At 39.4% G+C, this 24,839-nt stretch overlaps 1 protein-coding gene across 1 annotated transcript in view; it reads left to right on the top strand.

The window, feature by feature from the left end:
- Positions 1–24,839, top strand: part of CNKSR3 (CNKSR family member 3) — a 147,398-nt gene that overhangs the window by 92,699 nt on the left and 29,860 nt on the right. The window contains exons 13-17 of the mRNA XM_065680599.1: positions 8,818–8,855; positions 12,888–12,924; positions 13,581–13,750; positions 22,336–22,409; positions 24,040–24,111. Coding sequence (XP_065536671.1) covers positions 8,818–8,855; positions 12,888–12,924; positions 13,581–13,750; positions 22,336–22,409; positions 24,040–24,111 — 391 coding nt within the window. The remainder of the gene's footprint in view (positions 1–8,817; positions 8,856–12,887; positions 12,925–13,580; positions 13,751–22,335; positions 22,410–24,039; positions 24,112–24,839) is intronic.

The raw sequence follows: 24,839 nt of genomic DNA, 5'->3' as shown, positions 1-24,839 counted from the left end.
AAGGACTGTAATCGAATTTGAAAAATAAATATTATTCAAATTAGGAAGTAATGAACTTTAGATGGGATGTTGTGGCTTGATTCTATTTAATGTTTTTATCATCTTGTATTGGGTGATAGGTTTCAGCAAAATTAAAGATTAATGAAATAAAGGAATTAATATTTGGAAAAAATACAACTGAAAAAAATTGTCTAAGTAGTCATTTAGTTGTTAGACTCGTTATCTAATTTGTGTTTTTAGATGAAAACAATTCCCTTAACTTTCATGTTAAGAAAGCAAGACTTCTTTCAAAGCTGTATGTTTTAAAAGAAATTTTGTTGCACTTTCTGTTTAATATCTCTCAGGAGAGCATTTTTTCTTCATTTAATGCAAATTGTTTTCTCTGAGACTGTAGAACAGAAGTACAAAGTAGAATGAATAATAGCTTGAAGGTGGGAAATCTGTGGTTGGGATTATGGTGTTAACTTCTTAGCATAATAAAACTCACATTAGTTGATGGGTTTTAAGATTGTCATATGGGCATGTTAAAGTTATTGAAGTGTGATGTTCATCTTGTTTACATTTAGACTTTCTTCAGGGTATTTCTTCATCACTGAAAAAATGATGGTGGAATGGACTGTAACATCTCTTACCCAGAAGATGAAGTGCTTGCTGGAGTTGAGTAGGACTTCTGCATTCAGATGTTCCTCTCAGAGCTCTGTGTGTTCACTGAGGGGTTTCTGGTCATGCCTGTGTGTCTATAAAGCCCCATCACTCCACCATGAGGTAGTAATTCAGTTGTGTTCTGCCACTGATGTGCCTAGAGGAATTGTATCCAATTTTTTTTATGATCTTTCAGTCTTTCCAATCTTTTCCATGATTTAACAAGACAGGAGTATTACAGCCTTGTTGTGCTTGATGATGCTTGCAGAACAGATGTGCTAATTTATAATATCTGGTCAGAAGGCTTGAGAAGCTACCTACCTGCCAACAGAAACAGGATGCTTCATGTCATTTTCTTGAGTAAAGCCTGAGAGATCAACTAGGAAGACAAACACACCGTTCCTTTCCATGTCAGACAAAGGGTGTGTTGAAAGTTATATCATCAAGTTAGTTGATTTAAAGGAAGACAATTTAAATTATGAGTGCTTCAAATCCTAATGTTAGCTTTAGACTCTTGAGCTGGTATAAATTATAGCTCTGCTGCAATGGGAAATATCAAGCGTGGGGTTGCTTTTCTCCAAGCATTTACTTCTCATTAATTATTTGTACTACAATGAGAGTTTTGTTGCCAAACATTTTTGTTGCCAAAATAGCGCATGGCATGCGAGCGAAAACTGAAGTAACAATTTAAAATAATTTATTTAAAGAGGATCATAAAAGTTAAGAGTAACTACTGAGGCTGCAATTACTGTGAGCTATGCATTGCCATTATATAGTTGATAATGCTAATTTTATTTTGTGTTTTATCACTGGGAAGGCTGAAAGTTATTTTGTCTATTTGTCTTTCTAATGGAATACTTGAAAGATGTATATGTAAGAATTAAGTTAAAAAAATTGAGATATTCTAGAGTTGAATACACTAAATCTAAAAGGACATAAACAGCTGGGGACTGGTTTAGAAATAAAACAGAGAAGAAGGAGAATCTTTCCTTACAAAAAATGAGAGAGATAGGCATGGACTTAACTTTATATGAAATGCTGGGAGAGCTATAATATGATGGAATTTAAGGCAAAAAGTTTGGTGAAATACAGCTTATGACATTAAAAAAAAAAATAAGATCTAGATCTTCTGAGAAAATCTGGAAATTGGTCCTGTGAAAGAACAAGTTCAGTTTTATGTATTTTCTCTGTATTACCTTCTCTCTGAGAAATAATGTTCACTTTTCAGATTTTACTATAGTGAGAGCAACCTCACAGAAAAGAAGTAAAGTGTTCATTTTCGTAAGATTCAAGAAGCAAGTGTCTGATGTAGTCAGATCTGCATTTGCAGGCATAGCAAATTGGCACCTTTAATGATTAATTTCTGTGTGCAGATGTTCTGGCAAAGGCTATAGTGTTTTAGAAGCAAGAACTGTAGTAAATCCTGAAAGCCTAGAGGCGCTGATGGCTGTGGAGAAGTATTGCAGCAATCTTTACGGAACCAGTAACAGCTTGGGTTTTTTTCTAAGTTTCATTCCAGATCTCAGAGCCAAGCAGCTTTTTATGCTATCCGTCTTGGACAAGACCCCCTTTTCACACTGCTGGAAGATTATCTTCTAGCAGATGTTTCTTCTGCGCTCTTTTTGTTTGGTGAAGAGGGCTTTCTTTTCTTGCTCATTGCAAACATAAGTCACGGTAAAGATGTCTGGTAGCAATTAGAACAGATAATGAGAATTAAGGTAATTAAAAGTAAAGTGAATCTACTGCTGTAAAGCCTACAGAAGCAAGAAAGCCACTGATGATTAAACCGGTTTCCCAGGGCAAAGTGTTTCAAAAGCACCTTCTCATCATATCTGAGCTTTTATCCTAGAGGTGAAGTTTCTGCCTCTCAGCAGTCCATATCTGGTCTAACTCAGATATACAGAGAACAGCACTGGGGTCCCAGCTGCCGGCCTGCCTGTCCTGGACCTTCTAAGGTTCTCTATGTTATACACTACCATGTGGACCTGGATATTGAATTGGAGAATGGGTGCTGGGTTAAATTTGCCTGGAGAAGCTTTGATGTGAGCAGTCTAGTTTTCTCCATTTGCTTATTCCTGAGATAACGCCTTTCACCAACGGAGAAAAGAGGAGCACATGCAAATGTCTATGGCTGATCAGACTATATTGTAGCAAAGGAGCAATTCCATCCACCTCCGGGTCAACCTGCCAGGGCAGTTTACATTTGTTCACCTGTTCTATTGCAGAGGTGCCATTTGAGTACAGTGCATGTAGTTTGTGTACTGCAAAGGGTGGAAGGAAGAGAAACTGTTCAGTGCTCCTGACCTCTTAATGAAGACTCAAATGGGACTTTCAAGACTTCTGTTGTGAACTTTGTGAAAGTGGAATGGAGGTCTTTGATGAAAAAGCAACAGGTCCTCCAGCTATTTCTTTCTCAATTCATTGTCACGAATGCTGGCCTTTTGTATAGTGTGGTTGATATTATGAACATTGCCTGAGTGGAAAAAAAGAAGTAAAGATACACATCTAAACTTCAGAAAGCGCAAACGGTAGTATTTATGGCTTTTTGTTCTCAAACGCAGGAGCCAAAAGTGTGCTCATGTTATCCTGATGTATTCCATTGCAGTTGTGGCAGCTGTATGGGCCTGAATTTCCTTATTACATCACTTGTCATAGTGGCAGCATGGGAAATACTGTTCAGGTTACTGGCTTTTTGGACACGGGAGAAAACTCTATCCACAGTGCTCTGGAGACTAGCTGTAAACACAGGAAGGACTGGTCGGCTTCTGCTCTAGCCTTGGCTTTGCTGCCTTAGATCAAATTATCACTGCCCATGAGATTCTTCCAGCGACGATTATATAGGTGCTGGACCTTACAGTGTTCCCTCAAAACTGTTTGCTGAGCAGCTGATCTGAAAAAACAGAGCGAATGATATTCTCGCTCACCTTACCTGTGTCTTTTTATAAGGGACTTGCTTCAAGAGAACTCCCTGATTGTTGTCTCAGGAGGGCCTATAGACTTTGGGATTTTTTTCCTGCCTCTTCTCTGTGTTTCATATTCTGGGCTAGCAAAGAACTGTGCATCTTTGGAAGAGAGCAAAAAACCCAATGAAATACTCCTTTAGACCTGTAGTGTTTCCTTAACCCTTAACTGCACTAACTGTTCATTTCTGCAGTCAACTTTTCCTACTTTTTTTGCCTGCCACAGCAAAAGAGCCAGCTAGGAGGCAGTAGTAATTGCCGTATTGCCTGTAATGCTTCTGCAAACTTCTTTGGCCTTCAAACATGGCCGCACTAGGAATCAGCTCGACACTGTAAGGAGTCTGCATGCAAACTCACATTTGGGGCAGCCACACTTCACTTAGCATGCCATTTTGATTTCTCTTTTTTGTCTGTGAGGCCACAGACGCAGCTGGAGCATCTCTCTTCTCCTGAACTTCTCCTTTCTTTCCAGCCCCACTCCTCCCAAAGGCAGTGAGCATGGGCTCCTGTAACTGCTTGTTCAGAGCTGTCAATGCTTGCAACCTGCTGCTCTTGGGCTTCCTGGCTGGACTGACAGGACCTGGCTGTGATTCAAGCAGGGCGATGTCTCTGGGCCTTTTCCGTCTCCAAGACAGAAGCAGTGAACTTTGTTCTAGTGTTTCTGGCCCTCTCCCAGAGTCAGAAGTTATTTTTTTCTAATTGTTTGCAGGTGAGCGGATTGAATAATTTCAAAAGCATTTGAAAATACAGTTATAGCCAATGATACTATAATGCGACAAATGCAGTTTCTTGCTGCTAAGCCTATGATAAGAATCCTGTTGACTTTTCAAAGGGTAATTTTTATTTAACAAGCTTAAATTTAGCCATTGTAGCCAAAGCTGAAAGTATACTCTGTCAATTATGACTTATGGTTATGGTTTAATGGACTTGTTTCTGATGCTAATGGTGAATCTGTAGTTTCATCTGCAAGTGGAAACATGAAGTCATGGGGATCAAGGTGGGTGGGACACAACTTAACTGGGGTGGGATGGTCCATCAACTTCTGTGAAAACTGCCTTTCTGCCTGTTTGTCATTGCCCTGTGGCAAAGCCACCAGCTTAATATCCAGCTTTCCTGGTGAGCCAGTAAATGAGAGAAAATCTGCAGATCAAGTAACTCCTCGTATAAGTATGATAGTCAATTTAGATAGCTAATTAACCAGTTAAGTAACTGACTAATCTGATTAATTAGTAGTTAATGGTAAGGTTCTGTCAGACTAAATTGATCTCTAGTAACCCAAAGGACAATTATGAGCTTACAGTCCCTGTGATTATTTTTCCCCTGCACTGTTGCAAGAACCCCAGTTAAAGCTAATGTGATAATTTAGAGCTATTATGTAAGGCTGTCTCCTTGCCACAGGACAGTGCTTCAGGCATTGCTATAATTTGGGGCAATGCTATTCCTAATGCCTGGTAAGTGAAAGATATGATTAAGTAATCATTGATTTTTTAAGGAAATTTTTGTAGCACTATTACTAATTTCATATTGCCTGTCAATTCATTGCCCATTGAAGTGCAGATTGCTGCAGGCAGCCAAATAAACAGAAAGCGAGCAGAAAGGTTAAAGCTGGTGAGCCATGGGAGGGAGAAATATAAACAGAATGGAGGCATTATAGCCTTGCCTTGGTGCTTGGTAAAGATATCAATGCCATCCGAACAGGAACTGAGCTATGCACATTTTGGGTGCTTCTACAACACAAATAGTTTGAGTCATGCTACATATCTCAAATATTTTGCTCAGAAGCAGGAAGGCATATGCCCACTCTGGATGTCATCTGAGGGATGCCTGGAAGGCATGTCTGGCAGGCTTATACCAATCTCATTGCAGATCAACACACTCATTGTATTTTGTAACTGGTAAAAGACAGCATCGGGCCTGGTGAATTTTGGCTTTCACAAGAGGGCTATTACTCATAAATTAAGATGGGGTTTTGCAGTGAGAATCATTAGAACCCCAGTGTTTTTTCCCCTTTTTTTCCCCCTTTGAAGTTGCCTTCGACCTTTAATAGAGATATTTCTATCTCCTTCAGAAGAGATGTTGTAGTCAAATGGAAATGATTGCAAGATATTTCTGATAAGTGACTTGCTGTGTTTCCACACTTGTTGCATCAGCTATTACTCATGTACTTACTTGTTATTACTCTTCTTGAAAGAGCAGGAGTGAATTGGGAGCAATAAAGCTATTCAAACTAATATTTATGGTTCAGTTGTTGAATCAAAATTAAAAAAAAAAAAGAAATTAGAATTAGAAATCTTTTAGCTGAAACCACTTTTGACATATTGTATTCAGTTCAGGCTGATATTAAATGTTTCAAGCACCTCTAAGAAAAGCTGAAGAAATTTAGGTATGGTTTACAAATATATAATGTAAATCCATCCCCTTTGCTATTATCCAGTAGATCCATTATGTTTGATTCTCCAGGAAGTGTTTCAAGTTTGTTTTGTCCTTTATAAAGACATTTGAGGTGGGAGAGGTTTCACTATGTTTTATTTTCTGTCTTTGGTGTGTTCCACTTTGCAATTTGGGTGAATTGAACATCCATTGAAGCAGGCTGCAATCCTAGTGCATACTTTGCCACATGGGTGCCTTAATCTGTAGGCTGGAGGATTTCCTTCTCTTTCTGTTCCTAGATCTTATCTTATTGGAAATAGAGATGTTTAGGAAGAGGGCTGGAATTCCACATCCTCACCTTGGTGTTTAGGGTACATCTTTGGGGTGACACCCATCTTCAAATTCAATGTCCATCTGAGTCAGGACAAGAATATGCACATGGGTGCCCTGAGTGCTATGAAATGAGGCAGTCTGAGCCAAATCTTCTCATGCTGCAGCTCTTCCAGTTAAGAACTGGGACACACTCTGGTGGTGTGGACTTAAGTGTTGTCTCCTACTAAGCTCTCACTGGCTTGCCAAGCTCCTGAGATCAGGTGTAGCTTTTGTTGGCTAGAAAGCAATTCCACCAGCAGACCTGCCAGCCCTGGGCATGCTCCTGGGCTGTCATGGTATGACCACCTACCATTGCACAGAGGGCATGTGAGAGGCAGAGCTCAGCAGGGGATGCTAACTACAGCTTCTGGGAGGAGATTATTGAGGGGCATAGGGGGTGTATGAAGGCTATGGTTCCCAGAGACAGCCCCTGTGCATTCATGCTGTTCTACCTGGTAAGGAGGATATACATTAGCTCTAGTTGAGTGGCCGTATTTATCCAGCTCCTTGTAATTCATATCTGTTTAGAAAGGATAGATGGTTTTACCACAATGCTCCTGCAGAAAATTGAAACACTTCTTTTACTGTAATGCAGAGAGAAACAGTTAAGCCTTTCTGAAATGTTGGCTTTGCAACAGTTGAGTACACTTGAGCAGACATAAAAATTCTAATGCTATTTCTCAGTGTAACTAATCTCACTCAGGTTGGATTTACTTAGAGGAAATAAACTCCAGTTATGTGTATACAAGTTATTTCTGCAGTGAACCTGTGATTTTTTTTAATTTTTTATATCTTTCTTTACATAGGGAATAATAAATTATACTCTTAACTAGAATGAGACAGAAGTCAACACTGCTTTTGAAAATGAGATGATAGCTCAAAGTTCTCTTGTCTAGTTTCTGAAAACTAACTAAAAGTTTGAGTTAAAGTCACTGAGAAAGTTCTGCTGAAATCTGTTTCAACTCCTTTGGCACAAAGCACTAAGGCGGAAACTTTTCCTTGTCAGTTAACTAATGCTTCTCCTGCTCCTTGTACTGTGGCTGATTCAAATCTGTGCAGTTTGTATAATTACACCCCACCCTCCCCAAAACACACAAGAAATGACAGGAAAAAGGCCATGTGTCACAATAATTGCTGTAATTTGGTCTGTTATTCCCTTGATTTCTGGCTCAGTATTTTAGCCTTGATGTTAATTTTCTTGTATAACTAAAGGTGTTTCCTCTTCTTGTTTATACTAGCTATGATTTCTAAACATCCTTGCAATTATTTGCCATAACATCTCTCCTCATCATGATATTAGTTCAGTTTGAGGCACTTATAGAAAGTGCTTCTTTCTATTTTTCAACAGAAACAGTTAGAAGCCAGAAAAATATGTATTTGTTTGCCTTTCTATTTTTGGTTTGAAATTGCTGGAAGCCAGTAGGTGGGTTTTTATTTTGTTTTAAGATTTTATTTTCAAACTAAAACAAATATGTATGAGAAACAGCACAGATCTTAAAATTACTTGTTCTAGTAGGAAAAATTTCTTGTTAGAAATTCTTCAGAAGGGTGGCTCTATTTCTGTAAATCCTTTCTTGCTCACTTCAGCAGAGTTTTGAATCCTCTCCCATTTCACTCAATGATTCTTTCTTACTCAAAGAGGTGAGTTTTCTAGGAACTTGGCTGCACTAAGAAGTTGGTATGTTTATCTTGTACCCTGCACCGATTATTTTGTCACATGTCCATTCTACCAGGTAAAGGACGATCACACAGGGAGTTGACTATTGCTTATGTATATCAAATGAAATCACCTAAACTGTCACCTAAATGGATAACTACTAACTCTGTGTATCTTTGGAAAATAAACACTACTGTCTACTGCTGGACTGCACAGATTTTTCTATCTGGAACAGAAAATTACAATTCATTATGAAATGGGTAGCCCAATATGAGATCTTATTCTGTTAAGGAAAGCTGGCAATTTACCTAACTAGAATTCCCAGAAAATACTGGGAATTATTCAGCCAAAGTGGAAATAAAAATCTAGACTTCTTCAAAAGTAAGAAAATCCCAAACAACATGAACCAAAAAAACCCCAAAACAAACCCCAACTGAACCCCTATTTTACATATTGATGTATTTCCTAACCCTCCCCCCCCAAAAAAAACAAAACCAAACAAACCCAAAGCAAACCCCAACCAACCGTAAAGCAAACCCCAATCACATCCATGAGCTCTATTTTGTTTATTTCATAGAAAAGCTTGGATGGATTCGTGTCAGTGTTCCTTATCACTGGTTGACTTCTAAATCAGTAAAATCAGTTCACATAGCATTGTCTTTGGAAAGGGTGGGTGGAAAGGGGAGGGTAGAAATTGGCAGGTCAAAGATTATTAACACATTTTTTTTATTCTACTGCCAAGACTTTCATTATATGAAAGCATAATGCAGAGCTTAAGTAAATAATACTTTCTCTTTTTACAGCTTTCCCACTAAGCTTTGAAACCATTCATGGAAACTAATGGCAATGCTCTTGTAAGTATAACTGAAGTTATGCCAGGTTTACTGATCAGCTGAAGAGGTGGTACATTGGGGTGGTATCCTTGTAATCATAGAAGACAGTATCAATGTCCAAACAAGATTTTCCTTACGGGTCAGGCCAAGTGGTGAAATTACCACAGGCTATCCCAGTTCTGCTCTAAGAATTAAATGGGTGATATGCTTGTGAGGCATCCCTGCCCACGGCAAAGGGGTTGGAACTAGATCATCTTCAGGTTCTTGCCAACCCTCACCATTCTATGATCTTATTAATACATGCAAACACCAGAAGGAGGGGTGCAAGATGATGGAGTCAGGCTCTTTTCAGTGATGCCCAGTGGCAGGATCAGAAACAATGAGCACAAACTGAAACACAGAAATGTTCAGATGAGGTTCCCTCTGAACATCAAGAAATACTTTTTTACTGTGAGGGTGACCGAGTATTGCACAGGTTGCCCAGAGAGGTTGTAGTCTTTACCCTTGGAGATGGTCAAAAGTTGTCTGGACATGGTCTGGCTGTAGGTGTCCTAGCTTGAGTTGGTGAGTTGAACTAGATGACCTTCTGAAGTCCCTTCCAAGCTCAACCATACTGTGATTCTGTGGAAAAATCAGAACTCTAAACTGACAGAGGTCTCTCACTGAAGTTGTCACTTCTCTGGTACATTTTTGGTCATCAGCAGATCCCACCTGGCACAAGTGTGGCTGTGAGCAACACTTGGTTGTACAGCTAGCTCCCTTTGCAACTGGCTCATGGGTGTATTTGCCACGAAGAAGGGTGATGGATAGAAAGCTTGAAACCTGCACTGTCCTGCAGGATCACTATTCCATCCTGTTCTATCCTCAAGCTGAGTAAACCAAAACCTGCTGAAAAAGATCAAAACCTACCCTGTATTGCCAGCCTTGCCAAAAAATTACAACCCTTTTAAAGATGCAAATGGCTGTAACATTTTGCATTTATTTCAGAGCTTTCTAAGGATTTTCACTGGTAACAGCAAGAACTAGACATAGATCAGATTTTGTTTGTTTGGTTGGTTTTTTGTTGAACCTGTGATAATGAAATAAATAATTTGTTATCAGGAAATTGAGCCTTATAGAGAACCTCCCACCATTGTCAGAAGCATAGTAGAATCATGACATTTGGTTCAGTTTCAGACTGTTCTAGTGACTGTGTCTCATAGTTACCATACATTCACATCTGAAACTGCTGTTACACCCCTGGTCAGTATCTCTGGTTGTACTGGTAGTAGCTCTGCCTTCCATTGTTTTCTCTTTGTTCTGCTCTGGCATTAATGTCTCCATTAAGAGTGAAACTCAAAAGCACCTCTTAACATTCACCCAAGGTCACTGAAATGAGAGACTGTTGACTTCCATATTGGGTTGTATTCTTGTGGAAAGCCGAGTTCAGTCTTGCTGATGAGGCATTTTATGAATTGTGTTGTGGATTCATTTCAGCATAGGTTTTCTATTGGCTTAAGATAAAAACAGTTTTTACTGAAAACTGGTTTTTTATTTCATAAAATATCTGACTTAACACTGGTGCTTTGGAGCAAGAGGATGCATTTTTTTGTTCATAAATCAACAAAATTTGGGAAGGCAATTCTGTGAATAACACTGGATTTCATTGCTACAGTCTGGGATTAGATGTTTCTCGTGTGGAGCAAACCAGGTATTCTATTTTTTAAAAGATGATGTTAGGTTTCTAAACACCACTAAACAAAACATTTAAAAGTTGCTGAATTCCAGATTTAAGATTAATTGCTGAAAATTTACTTCAGCTTTCAGGAGTACAGAAAGGGAAAAGACAACAGAAATGTATCTTAATTCACAAAATCTCACTCAGCAATAATGTTACTACAGATTTATCACTGATTTTGTCCAGGCAAACTAGACACAGTGCTGGCTGGGGTAACTGCCCTTCCTTCCTCCATTATTTTCACAGCTCTTCCCACAAAATATGAAGGATGGGGATTCATCACCCCTGTCAACTTTCAGCAGGGTTACCATCATTACTGTTGAATAATAAACGTATATTTGTAAAATTTTACATAGAGTGGGCCTTAACAGTTAATTTACATAATAAGGATATTAACCCTTTCTTGACAGATGAGGCATAGACTATGTTATTTTAATTTAGATCATCAATAAAGTTAGTGGAAAGATTTACTTCCTTGGTTGTTAACAGAGAGCCACATCCTGTCTCAGTATTGCTATTCTTGTTGTACAACTTTGTATTGGTCAAAGATAAAATGATCCCATTTCAGTATCATGGCAAAGATATGACATTGCTCCACTACACAGTTTTTGCACAAGGAGAGCTGATTCATATTTGTTTTTCTTAAAATCACTTTGGGTAGTTTTAAAGGAAAGTAATTAGTGTGACTATGTGACCCGTTGACTCGCTGAGGCCATACATTATATCTGTGTGTCCTAAATAGGATATTATTTTCTTTGGAATGAAGACATGAAGGGTGGACCATATAGGATGGGGAAATAGCAGAGTCTCTAATAGAGCTGATGTGTTTTCTCATTGCTTTTCTTTGTCTGTTGTCATGGAGAATAGTCAGAGAGAGGCAGTGGTAAAATTAAGGAAAAAATAAGGAAAGGAGGAGAAGGAGAAGAGTAAAAAAGAATATGTGATGATTAAGCAGGAGTCTGGGATTATTCATTCCTGGTAAAGCCTCCCACAAGTGTGTAGTTCAGGTCATCTCAAACAGGCGCAGATAAGCACACAACTGTGATCTGTGGTTCTGCACTCTGTGATGCATGCTGCAAAGATCACTGGTTAGAGAAAGTTCTAGCTCTTGTAAACCCTGGTGGCAGTGGTCTCCTCTGTTTCCAGATGGCGTAGCTTTACTCACCTTTAATGTGCCTGTGAGAAGAGCCGTCAGATCCTTCAATAATTATATGAAATGGAGCTTTGTTTTCCTGAAAAGCTGTCTGGCTAGGCAGAGGGGCTGCATTAGGGATGTTCACAGCATAGCTCCGCAGCGGATCAGGTAGCTACCAGCTTTGCATAGCAACGTTGTGGCTGGCATATTAAATTATACATTATCCAACACACACTTATCCCGCACTTGTCCTCTGGAGGCTTCAAAGCCTCACTAAAAAATGGAAAAAGGTGAATGATTTTGTTCCCATGCTAAAGATGGAAAGGTTGAAGCAAAGAGAAGTGATTTGTTCACAATTACATGAGCAACCAGCCTGTCTGAGGAGAATTTACTCCAAAAGTCAGACCTTATATTTCTAATGACCTCTTTTTGGTCTCTGCTCTTCTCTTTTAGTTTCATTTCCTATGCTTTTATGTGGGATGAAATACATAGACTGCAAATAAGTAAATATAATAAAATTGTATTATTTTTGCAGTGACTAAAACTCATGTATGGAATGGCAAACTTCTGGCGTATGTATGTTTTACAATTTGGATAATCTGCCAGGTTTGTGTGATTTTTCTTTCTTTTTTTTTTTTCTTTTTTTTTTTTTTAAGAATTATTCTGAAAGTCTTACATGGGGGAAATACATTCTCTGCTCTAAATAAAAAAAAATGGAAAAATTTTTGGTTTTGTTTATTTTTCAGAATATCTTGGAATGAGATAACTGGCAATCAGATTCCTGGTGTATATCTTTAATATTCCCATGTTTGTAAATCCCCCTCGTGGAGTGTAGTAAAGCATTTAAATGCTGAAGTCCTGACTTATATTTTTTAACTTCCAAACACTGAATACAATTCAGGCAAACATATAGCAAAGTAGAAGCTGCCTATGTGTGTGAAACCGGAAGCACTAGTAGACAGACACATCTAATAGTTACATTTGCTCTTGCTCAACTATATATACATCAATTTTAATTAACACATTTTACGCTTCAGCCGCTATCATCCCTTCTGCAGTGAGTGGGTTATGCATTTCCATCCTGCATATACCACCAGCATCACCACAACGTCCTTCTCTAGCTTCCCCCTCCCCTTTCTACACAAATGTTGCAACACAATCTGAAATTTCCTCTTTTCTTTCCTTCCTGCATTTCTTACAGGTTCCCTTGCGTCAGAAGACAAAAAAGAAAAGTCAAGGTAATGTTTTTTTCTTTTCTCTCCTGGGTTTCTCTTTTGTTATTTTCTTAGTATGTCTTATTTTTGGGAGGGTGAGGATTTTATACTGCTACTCAGCTCGTGGAAGGCTGCTTTGTAACTCCACTGATTCTTGCACTGATTCTGAGAGAAATGACAACGGGCTGTTCCTTTGGACTAAATCCTTGTGGTATGTTAATTGAATCAAAGATGAAAATCAGTGAGGTAGAATCAGCTGCTTGCACATACACACACACTAGCGGTTTTCATGTACTTAGCATAACAGTTTGCTCTAGCTGACTTAATAGATGTATTCTTTTCAGTGCAGCTGTGTGAAAGCAAATACATGCATGCTTCTCTTAAAAGGATCAAAGGATATAGTTGTAATTTACAAAAACTCCTGTATTGCTATTTAGCATTAATTAGTATCTGCTTTATCTGTAGCTTACTATTTTGCTTCTGCACATCAGAATGCCTTTCAAATGAACATGTATTACTGTCACAGCTATTATAAAACTGAACGATTTCTAAGTGTATTTTAAGATATGCTTGGGTGACTTGCTGAGATTACTCGCTAAGTAAGGTTGATATCTTTAACTGGCATCTTTCCTGGTGATGCACTTTTAAACAAGCAGAGCACTGTATTTTTAATGGCACAGGGTTCTTTATAATGAGCCGACGGAGGATATCATGTAAAGAGCTGGGGCAAGCCGATTGCCAAGGATGGCTCTACAAAAAGAAAGAAAAAGGAGCTTTCATTGGCAACAAATGGAAAAAGTTCTGGTGTGTACTGAAGGAGTCATCGCTGTATTGGTACAGCAGTCAGTTGGTGAGTACACTGTTCATCTAGCTCTGGGTGCCGGACAAACAGATCTGCTGGGTCCAAAAGAAGGGAAGCAGGGATCACAACTTAGATGCATCTGGGAAATGTACAGATGACTGGGTTTATTTCTCAGTCCTGACATTTCTTGTAATCTGGGAAGTGTCTATGTGAATGTGAAACACGCAGAAAACTATGTGCTTTCTAGTTCAGCAAGTACTTGTAAAATGTTAACTTGCTGTCTGTTCTGCCCTTTAAAGCTGCTCTTTGCAGGCACTGGTGGCATTTGAATTTGGGAAAGGTTTTCTGGGGTTTGGCAGTTTGCAGACACTTGCTGTCAAGACTCAAAGCAGGACCACTTTTTCACTGCTAATAAGTTTAATTTTGAGAAGTCTCTCTCCTGTGTTTCTCTCAATCCCCTTCAACACTGCAATTAATCTGTTTATTTGTTTACGGCTTTTTTTAATTCCTTCTTGTTTTTCATTCTCCCTCTGCCCAGTTCATACTGGTAGGGTTGCAGATATGAGCAGTGTCAGTTGATGACATTTTTACTCGTGGTCTTGCTGATGTTTCATCCAGAGCAGTGTAATTAAATGTTACCATGTTCTGCTGATTCTTTGCTCTGATGAGTTGATGTCAAAAGTCAAATCTGCAGGATGACACTGTTTCGAATTCAAGGTCCAGCTTTCTATTCAGAGGATAAGCTTCCCTCAGGACAGCTGATATAGATAGCATTTCTTTCCTGCTGATTGAGCCCAAGTAGCCTACTCTACTTTCTGTGCCAGTGGGAAATTATCATCTGAGATGAAGAACAGCAAGGCCTGAGTTCCTGTAATCAATTGAAGAAACTAGGAATTAAAAGCTGAAAAGGGGTGGTGAGGGAAAGGAATTAAAAGCTGAAAAGGGGTGGTGAGGGAAAGAGGCAATGAGAAATCCAGAGTAACCTCTTTAATGAAAGGTTATGGCTGAGTGCCAAGCAGCAGTGAGTCGTGGAGATCAACTGGCTTTACTCCAGCTTGTTTGCTACAGCTGACCTTGATGGGGCAGAGGGTGTCTTGTCCATCCAATGAAAATTTGGCCATAATTTTTCTCTTTACCTTGCTGTCTTGCACTGTTATCCCAAAAAACTCTCATCACGTTCAAATGATGGACTGACAGAGCCCAGAACTGGGGTGTGCAGAGGATTAGGGGACACCGGCAACAGCATAGCTTGAAACTCAGCAGCTTCAGCGTGAAATTGTGGATGGGCAACAGGTTCTCTAAATACAGATGGGCTGCTCTGGAAATCAGCATGTCCCAGCCCCAGCAAAGGATGAAAAATTGAAGAAGCCCTTATAAATTCTTAACATTTAATGAAATTAAATGCACTCCAGATTTTTTCCCACTTGTTTTATTTCTATTGCAGTAATCCTCATGAAAAATCTTGCTGTTTCAGGGAACAAATAAAATGGCTTAAAACATAAAAAAAAAATAAAAAATGCCCAAGCTCTAAACAAAACTTCACTCATGTAAAGAGTATTTCACATTCTACCTCCAGTTGTGGGTATAGTGTTGCTGTTTTTAAACAGTATGAAAAATTTGACTGGCATTTAAAGATGGATTAGTCATCCTTTTCAGGAGGAAAACTGAAAACAACTCTGTTGGTCTTGGGCTGTTGTTTTTGTGGTGTGATAGTCTGCTGTAGCTTCCTTTCAAGACCAAGTCAAATACATTCATGTGAGAAAGGGAAAAGAGAAAGAGACATGGCTTGGCAGCTAAACTTATCAGTAGCATTAATACCCTACTTCTGCCCAAGCAGTGTAAAGAAAGGTCAGCTGGCTGGCTGATGTGACTTTTAGACATGGGAAGTGTCAGAAAGGAATTATTCTGAGGAATAAACAAGCTGAGAGGGAATAAAGCAAGGCAAGACTATACAAAGTTTGCCTTCTGGGAAGACAAGGGTATTGAGGGAGAGGTGCAAAGTCCTCTGCTTCCTATAGTTCCATTGGCCTGGCTAAAATCTGCACTCAGGATCCAGACAAACTACGGGCATGATGATTCCAGTGCTTCTAGATGGGATTTATCATTTGTGTGAACTCGTCCTTTTAGTTCATGCCTGCTTTCTGGCTGCCACTGACTGCCCCAAAATGAACGAGGCTGAAGAATGGGTGCAAACTCATTCCCATTTATTTCATATGCTCTAAAGAGGTCATATGGCTTCAAAATTCTGCTGGCTTATGTCAGCCCTTACTTCTCACCTATCACAGTTCTTGTAAACATGCTAGCTGGTAGCATCTCCTTTGCTTTCAACTTCTGCTGACTCTCACACACTGTTTTATGCTAAAACCCCAAGGTTTCCTTGGACAACTTGAAGTGCAGCCTCTGCACAAGTGTAGATTCAGGCGTTGTCTGCAGAATGTCAGTAACAGTGAGGTGTGGGAAGGAGGGGAGGTGTCCTGTGCTAAGATCTGCTTACTTAAACTGATGAGACCACAGCCACGCTCAGTCTCATATCTGAGATGAATTAGACCTGTTGTATTTTCACAGATATTTTCACATTTTGATTGATGAAACAGAAATAGCAGTAACATGATAACTTGCTTCATATTTCTTTTTACTATCTGGCTTTAATACTGCCTACTCTTCCATTGCCTTCAGTGAAGTAAATTCTCTGTCCCAACAGGGCATTCAAAATGACAATCCTAAGTTCATAGTTATGTGGAAAAAGGAGAAGTCCTGCTTCTCATTTGCCTGACGGTTCTCATGATGAGCTCTCTTATACAGGCTGAAGCAAAAGGTGATGATGGAGGAGCAGTGCTGAGGTCAAAGGAACCAGGGCACACTGGCTGCCTGTAGCTCTGCCTGACTAGTTTCCTTCTTGTGAGAAACAAGCATGTTTTTTTCATGGCTGTGTGGAAACTGCAGTCAGCCAGACACTGATAACTGTAGCATAGCAACAGGGTGCTGGACCTTTTTTCTAACAGAGACGGAGAAAATAAGGAGTGGGTGGAATTTGTACAGGAACATGCATTGTCTTGGATTTGGGTAGGTAACCTCAGCTGACATCGTGTTCTCTATGAAGTGTCTTCAGGCGCCCCCAAAGCTCTGTATGTTTCTGTCACTGATATAATTTGCCTTCAATCCACTCTGGTTCTGGGTCTTTCACATGAGGCAGGCTGGGGGAGGCAATATAGGACACTTGTGGGGATATTTGCAGATGGTATTTCCTTCAATTTAACATAAAATGCGTTGTGAAAGCCACAGCTCAAAAAAGAAAAAATAATAAAATGCTGGGAAGGGTCAGCAATAGCAGATCTGACGCACCAAGAGCCAAGCTTCTCCTTCACTGAAGGCAAACCAGAGCACACAGGCAAATCCAGGTTAGCTTTCAACCAGCTAGCTGAGGTACCGTGAGTGGCGATTTTAGGGCCCTGATAGTATCAGCAGGCTTAGGTAAACTGCCCTGAAACTTCTTCCCATGTAAGCTTGCTCTTGGTATAAAACATGGATACCACATGAGGCAGGTAAACTTTTGTTTGCAGCATGGAGGTGCCCCAGTCTGGGGAGGGGAAGCTGTTTGGACTAGGAAGAAACACAGAAAGGATGGTTTTGCAATGGAAACACGGAATGTCAAAAGGTGTATCTGAGCAGTCAGACTTTCTGGGTGCAGTCAGACTTTCTGGCTGCATTCAGGAACACCAGACTCCTTGGACAACCACTCTTCATTAGCATTTGGTTTCTTCTATTGAGTAGGCAGCTGTTCTGTTCTCTGTAGGCAGCTGCCTTGGAGACAAGTGTTTAGAGGACAGTGTGTGATCCGCCCCTTTGGCAGTTTTACTTCTTATACTGAAACCCTGTAGGGAATCAGTTCTCCTCCATAGGAAAAGGAGCGGAAGGGGCAGATTGTCATGTGTAATCCCAGGCTCCTGGCTCCCTGAGCTTGTTGCAACTGAGTTGGATAGTGTTGGCTGAAAAGGGTCAGAAGACTAAATGTCTCTGTCTTGTGGGCCTTTAGGATAGCTCAGCTGGTTTTTCAGATAGATGAGTTGAAATACAGTTTTGCAGGATGTGTTAATGATGGTTGTCATGGGGATTCAACTGAAAAGAAATATAAATATAAAAATCAAAGGGTTGCAGGCTGTGATCTACTGTCACTATTTATCTTTGGGGTTTTTTTCCCTTTCCACTGCATTTAAATTGGTCCTCACTCCAACATCTTTTCTAAGAGCTGTATAATTGCAGTCTTTTAAAGCAGAAATCTTCTCCTTTGAGTTACAGTAGCTGCGTATGTGGATGAGAAAAAGTAATTGATGTCGGCTGATTATGCCAAGGGCTTCGGGGACCTCTGGTCCAATATCTGACGCAGATTATTCACAGTTCTATAGACTGCGTCACTGGTGTACTTGGCAGAGAGAAAAAGACTAAAAAGGCTTGAGGACTGATCTGCTTCTCCAACATCCATGGGGTTTTCTGGGGGCAATGCTGAAACATGGTGATGGAGAGCCATGAGGACTGCCCTGAATCACAGATTGGAGCTATTCCACAGTAACTAAATACTTTCACTTTGCAGCATAATTTTTAAAAAAATCTTTCTGCACCATTACATTCACTTTAAATATTGAAAAAGGTCTATTAAATTATTTACTAAATCTCCTAAAGCCACAACATTCAGGCAATGTACTGAGGCAAGCTAAAAAATGATGTTGGCCTCTTTCAGTGGATTCATGCATTATATTTCAGAAATATATGAAACCTTTTCAAGTGAAAAGCTTTTTTTTTCTGTGAAAAAGTGGTTACTTTCTTTTTGCTTCAAGCATTTTCAGAGACTGTTGTAGGGAAACAATTTCAACAATAACAGTTGGGCATAGCAAAAAGTGCAGATTTATGTGTTAGGCTAACTTGCATAAAACCCACAAGAGATAACAGCCTATTCTTTTAAACATCCTGATTAGATAGGAAACAGGTCAAGGTCCTTTTAATCTGAGCTTTTTAGGGTTATTTTACAGCATTGCAATAAAAACTGAAGGAAGTTTGAGTGAAATGTGTGAGTTAAATAATAGCATGCTTAAAGTGATGTTGAAGACAATATTTTGGAGAAAAGAAAACATTTAAGACTTCTATAGACTTTTAATGTTTTAAAATGTCATTTTCATTCCAAAAATGACTGAAAGGATGACTTCCATATGTTGTGTTCCTAGTGTTTATTTGGAACTCTATATGCTGACTGTAATAATGCTTATAATGTTTTATTGTTATGATTTGGTTTTTTTCCTTCCCCTTTTCTGATAATTATGGAGCTACATACCCATCAACCCCCCATTTTTTGTTATATAGGTGACATATTTGAGATATATACCAATAGTGCACTTAAAAAAAAAATCACACCATTAACCTCCTTCTTTTCACTCATACATAAAATGAAACAAACATTAAACTTTTCTTATAGATGAGCAAATGTGAAATCACAGACAGACCTAATACACAATCTGAATACCTGAATGTATTGAGAGAGTATGCATATGCGAAAACATAATCTTTTACCCACTGGAACATGTCAAATACTACATAAGAAATCTGGAGATTTCTCTGTAGTAAGCCTGGTAAATGTAAATTACTGAAATCAAAGCCTACAGACCTATTTTCATTGACAATTTAGACAGTAATCCTCTAATTTAGATAGTCGTTGGATATGTTAGTGGTTCAATCCCAACATGCGGAGTTCCATCTCTGCATGAGTGGAAGCACCCCTGATGAGTATCCTCACGCTGGCTTTACAGGGTCCTGATAATTCATTAGTCCAAAACAAAATCCGAATTCTCAAACATTTGTATACATTGACAGTAAAGACAGTGTCATCTAATGTCATTGCATAGACTTAATCACCTCATGAGTGCTTGTGCTGCACCCTGAATTATTAGTGGGATACAAGTTAGACCAATGGCTACTGAGTGCTGGTGCAGCACCCTAAGCTATTAGTGGGATACAAGCTAGACCAATGGCTACTGAGCTGTGATTGCATTTGTAACACGTAAGGCAACCCCCCCCCCCCCCCAAAACCTAGTCAACCCACTCACCCACCTGATGGCTTACTTAGCTCAGGCCATGGATTTATTAGTGTATGGGTGAGAAGGTACCTTGGTATATTCCTTCACATGGGGTCTTCTGGCTTTGATACCTGATGAATTCTTTCTGAGTTGTCTCTGGTGTTCTTAGGCTGGTCTTGCGAACCAAACAGGAATATCAATGTCCTTGCTGCACCTGGTCTAGTGAGTGACCACACTTTTTGGTACAGAAATGAAGGACAGTGCATTCTCTATCTTCAGTACAATGCAGCCCCTGAATAGGACTCCTCCTTTATTCACCCTTACTCATTTGCTCATCTCTATATACTTGCTGGATGGGGAGAGAAATACTAGCTTAAGGTGTAATCGACTGAAATATACATGTAAAGAAAAAAAAAAAAAGACTTCTAAAAAACCTTAATCTCTTTTGTTTCTTTAGTTACATGTTGGATTATCTCAGTGAGTTTACTCTCAGTAACTTCCAGCCTGTGGAATGGAAACAGAAGCTCACCAAGTCAGGCTCTAAACAAGTCTGACACATACAGATACAGTCAAAGAAAGTTAAAAACCCAGAATAGCAAATAAATAAGTACTTTTTTGTTACAAATGATGTCACATTTCAAAACCATTTTTTTTTTTCTAGCCCAGATGTTGATAAGCATCATGGTTCTGTACTGAAAGTAACAAAATAAAACCATTCAAGTGTGTTTTGGGCTTTTTTTGTTTATTTGTTTTAGGGTTTTTTGGTCCCGGAGCAGGCAAAGCCATTCACTAGTGACGATGCAAAATGTGAGTTTAATACATGTAAGCTGCAGGAATGACGGTTATGCCAGCTGTGATTTATTGCATACCAAAGAACAGATACGCAGAGGTGCCACCCACTGAAATATCCATTCTGTATCCATATTTCAGTTCTCAGGGATTCATGCTTCTGAGCATTAAAGCTCAAAAACTTGTCTTGATGAACAGCTTTTTATAGTCTCTTTATATTCATGCATAATGTGACTTGAGTAGCTGTCAGTCATCTTCATTTATCCTCTCTCTGTAATTGTTGTGTATATTTTACCTGCTTTAACTCAGTGTACGTTTTCAGAATTTTAATGTGCCTAGGGATAAGGGTTGGGAGCAGCAAAAATGTGATTCAGGGATAAAAGCTTTCTATAGTCTGGAAAGTACAGCTTTTCCTGATATTATGTGCTATAGACTTTTGCCTGCATTGTTGCTCCTCTTAGGAGGAGTCCTAGTCTAATTGCTGCTGATTTGGTGAATATAGATAGATGTAGTAAAGAAAGATATTTCAGCTACAGGCAGCAAGAGCAGCGATTTGAGGCTGATAGCTTCAGTTTTGCTCTGACAGGGCTCAGCTGACCCAGAACAGAGGTGCCAATGCTCTGTAAACCCTCTCCCATCCAGAAAGGGGTGTCTGCATATAAACTGTACTGTAAATGTCTGTCTGGCTTTTGCTACCTCCTGTACCATGCCTGAAAATTTCTGAGGAGAGTGATATCTGGGTGTCCAAAGCCCTCTGAGGTTGGTTTGCAGTGTTCATAACAGCAGAGCTCAGCTCCATGGGACCATCCCCTTCACTGTTTCACCTCCTGGAGTGGAAGCAGCTCATATTGCCCCTGCCTTACATGCAGGTCTATATAAATGAGTCTACAAAATAGTCCATGTTACAATTACCCAGGAGAGACCATCTCTGCCTAGCGTCATTTTGGGTCACTTCTGAATTCACATTATTTCAGACATGTATTTTTCAAATATACATAGATTATTATATGTGGTGCTGTTATGCATCTGTGAAAAATGCACGTGTACTGTATAATGAAACAAATGCTTATTTGAGCTTGTGTGCAATATCCAGGCTTGAAAAGATGATATAACCCTTATTCATCCTGTCTTATGTTATCTGTCTCTCTTAAGAGGCTTCTGATTTTAGAGCTGAAGTTCAGTAGTTTCGTTTTCTGTGTTTTATGCACAAAGCAAGGCTGGTCTCTTTGTTGAAAGAAGTTGTGTGATCACTGGTGGCTGCAAAGTAATTGAGTTACTACAACTTTTTGCTGGTTTTAGTCCTAGTTTGATCCAAACCTAAATTGTGCCCTGGACAATTTCAGTCTTTGGACTAGACTTATGACTTATTCAGGAATCTTAGATAAGGGTGCTCCGATGCAAATGCTTCAAGGTGAGGAGAGGAAATCTCCCTCAGCACTGTTGTAGGAGCTGAGGATCCTTCCTCTTGCAGGCACTTTGATATCTAGAAGTGTATGACAAATCCCATGCTCACTGACTGCCACTTGCAGAGACAAGAGTGTTGGCTTTCTAGCACCAAGGATTTGCACAAAAAGTAGCTGGTGTAGGAATGTTTCTTGTTCCCAAATATCAGCCGAAACACTGGATGTGATCTGTCCCCATGGTGATAAGCATATATTTTCACAGTATAAAAAGCTGTCAAAACCAAGCATTTGCATGTTAAATATTGTTGAGCATTGGAGTCTGGTAGCTTACCAATTGGTTGATGTGGTGATTTTCACTTTTTTCTTTTTTTGATTGCAGGCTGAAAAAGCAGAAGGATTTATCAGACTTCCAGACTTTAGTGTGGATCGAGCAATTGAATGCAAAAAAAAGCAGTAAGTTTATCTCTTGCCTCTAGTTTTGCATGATTTTTTACAACATTGTAAGGAATTGAATCTCAGTAGTGCCTGGCAATGAAGCTGTGGGGAGTTCTTCTGTGTTGTATTAATAATGAGATATTAATTGAGCTACTGAAAGAAAACCATATTGCAAGAATATTTTTGAAAATACTCTGCCAGATGTGCTGTGTTAAAACAGTAGATTAAACAGTAGATCAGCATGCCGAATGCTTTTTTTCCCCCCTCCTCTTTGTTCACTGATAATGAGCAAGCTGCAGTCCATCTCAGATACCTTCTCGTAGGTAAGGAGGTCAACAACAGTGCACATAATGCTGATTCCCTTCAAGCTGGAGCTATTCTTTAGGCTTCAATGGTGCAGCTTTGGGCTGTACTCGAAGCCTTTGGCTGTACAGAGAATGCAAACCCTGTTTGGCAGGGTACACATTTCAAAATATTCTCTCCAAACACCACATGCAGCACTGACGTCCAGCTCCTTCTGAGTACACTTCAAAGGTTTGGAGGGGTGTTGCTGCTCTTCAAAGTTACAAAGCTCAGCATGGTTTTTATCCTGTCCCTCAAGAGAAAGCCTCTGTACTTCTATTGAGATCTCACACTGTGATTAGCTGTGGGTGTTTCTGAGATTAACTGTGGGCTTGACTCCTCCAAAGAAAGGGGACATCTATTTTGAATATGGAGAGCTCTATTTTGTTTTCTCAAAGTTGGGTCGTATAGTACAGTACCATGGGAAAGTGTTGCCCTTCACTTCTGCAGCTGTTGGCTGTAGGTGATTGCAAGAGAAACACATGCTCATCGCTTACTTGGGATAGGGCAAGTTAGAAGTGAGGAGTGACCAGCACTGCTGGGTCAGCTGGATGTGCTTCCGTGGGATAAAGTTGCTTAATGAGGAACAAAAGACAGAAACCACACAGTCTCTGAATTGGAGACTATATTTTAGGAAAAAAAAACCCCAACCAAACAAAAAAGACTGAAAGTTTTACTGGCGGATGTTCAACTAAAACCTCGGCAGGGGACTATCTCATTTTGTTTGTTTTCAGCCTGCCACCTAGTTGCCTTTTTGGTGCCTCCTAAAACTTCTTTTTGAAAAGACAGTGAACAGTCAGCCACTCTTCACTCCCTGCATGGCACTTGTGATTTTATTGTACCATATGTCCCTTCCCCCCACCATCAGTTTTCCATGCCGCAGGGTCTCAGCCTGATTGACCGCTCATGGAAGCTGTTTCATACCTTGGGTCATCCCTGGTGCTTTCTTGGAACTTTTTTTAAGTTTACTTTGCTTTTCAGAGCTGCAGGAAGAAAAAACTTCATATGGCATTTGAGATGTGGGCATGCAACAGAATTATGTAATGCAATAATCAAAGTCCTTATTTTATTATTTATTCCTCCCTTCTTGGTTCCTGTAGTTTATACCCTCTGAATAATGTGTGGCCTAGGAAATAAGCTAAAAATACACTAGCGTTTTAAGGAAAGAGCTATTTGGATGGATAAGCTGATCCGGATTGATATAGTGGAGTGAATAAATATTTTAAATAATACATTCAGCTATTATTTTTTCTTTCTTATGTAAACCAGTTTTCTTCATATCTCTTCTATTTTTCTTTTCTTGAAGTGCTATTAAGATCAGCCACCCACAGATCAAGACATTTTATTTTGCGGCAGAAAATGTTCTGGAAATGAACACGTAAGTAGGAGTGACTGGCCATGTTTCATCCTGTCTCATGCCTGAGAACGCCCTTTGAAATTTCATTCTCTCCCTCTCAAGTGGTTGTTGATGAAGTTATTCAGGGAATTACTAAGTCTGTTTTATTTTTTGGTCACTGTGTAGAAGGAACCTACTGCTATTTTGTTCACTAATGACAGTTGAAATCAGAATTCCATTATTAGCTTGATTTTGATACTAATGTTGATGATATTTGCTGGTATAAATCCCTTTCCATTAGAGGTGCTAGGATTTGGTAGCAAATTCATCACCTTAGGACAAGTGAGGGAAGAAAGTAATGAGAGGGAAAAGCTTAATATAGTCTTATCCCAGAAGTGATCTAGTGCTAGAAAATGATAGTGTCTGCTTTGAGTACCATGGCAATTAACAGGGAAGGTTACAGGGATAGGAAGGGCTGATTCTTTAAAGCATGTAAGCATTTATTTCAGTGCCAAACTATGTTGCAGTTAATCAACACTCATGACAGATCAGCAATTTTCTTTCAAAAACTGTCTATAAGAACAACAATTCATCCTCACAGTTTTGAATCAAGAAGCAAAATAGATATGAATACTGCCATTTTAGAAACCACTGAGCTATCAGAAATAGACTTCCATGCTATTGATCCAGTTCTGTCTGATTTGTATACATCTCATATCTTCTTTGTCTTTTACTTCAGACTGCAGGCTGTTCATAATGCTACTACATTA

This window comes from Lathamus discolor, chromosome 5, assembly GCF_037157495.1.
Source record: "Lathamus discolor isolate bLatDis1 chromosome 5, bLatDis1.hap1, whole genome shotgun sequence".
Classification (NCBI taxonomy): Eukaryota; Metazoa; Chordata; class Aves; order Psittaciformes; family Psittacidae; genus Lathamus; species Lathamus discolor.
Note: the sequence above shows the minus strand (reverse complement) of the source record. Positions and strands in the feature narration are given on the sequence as shown.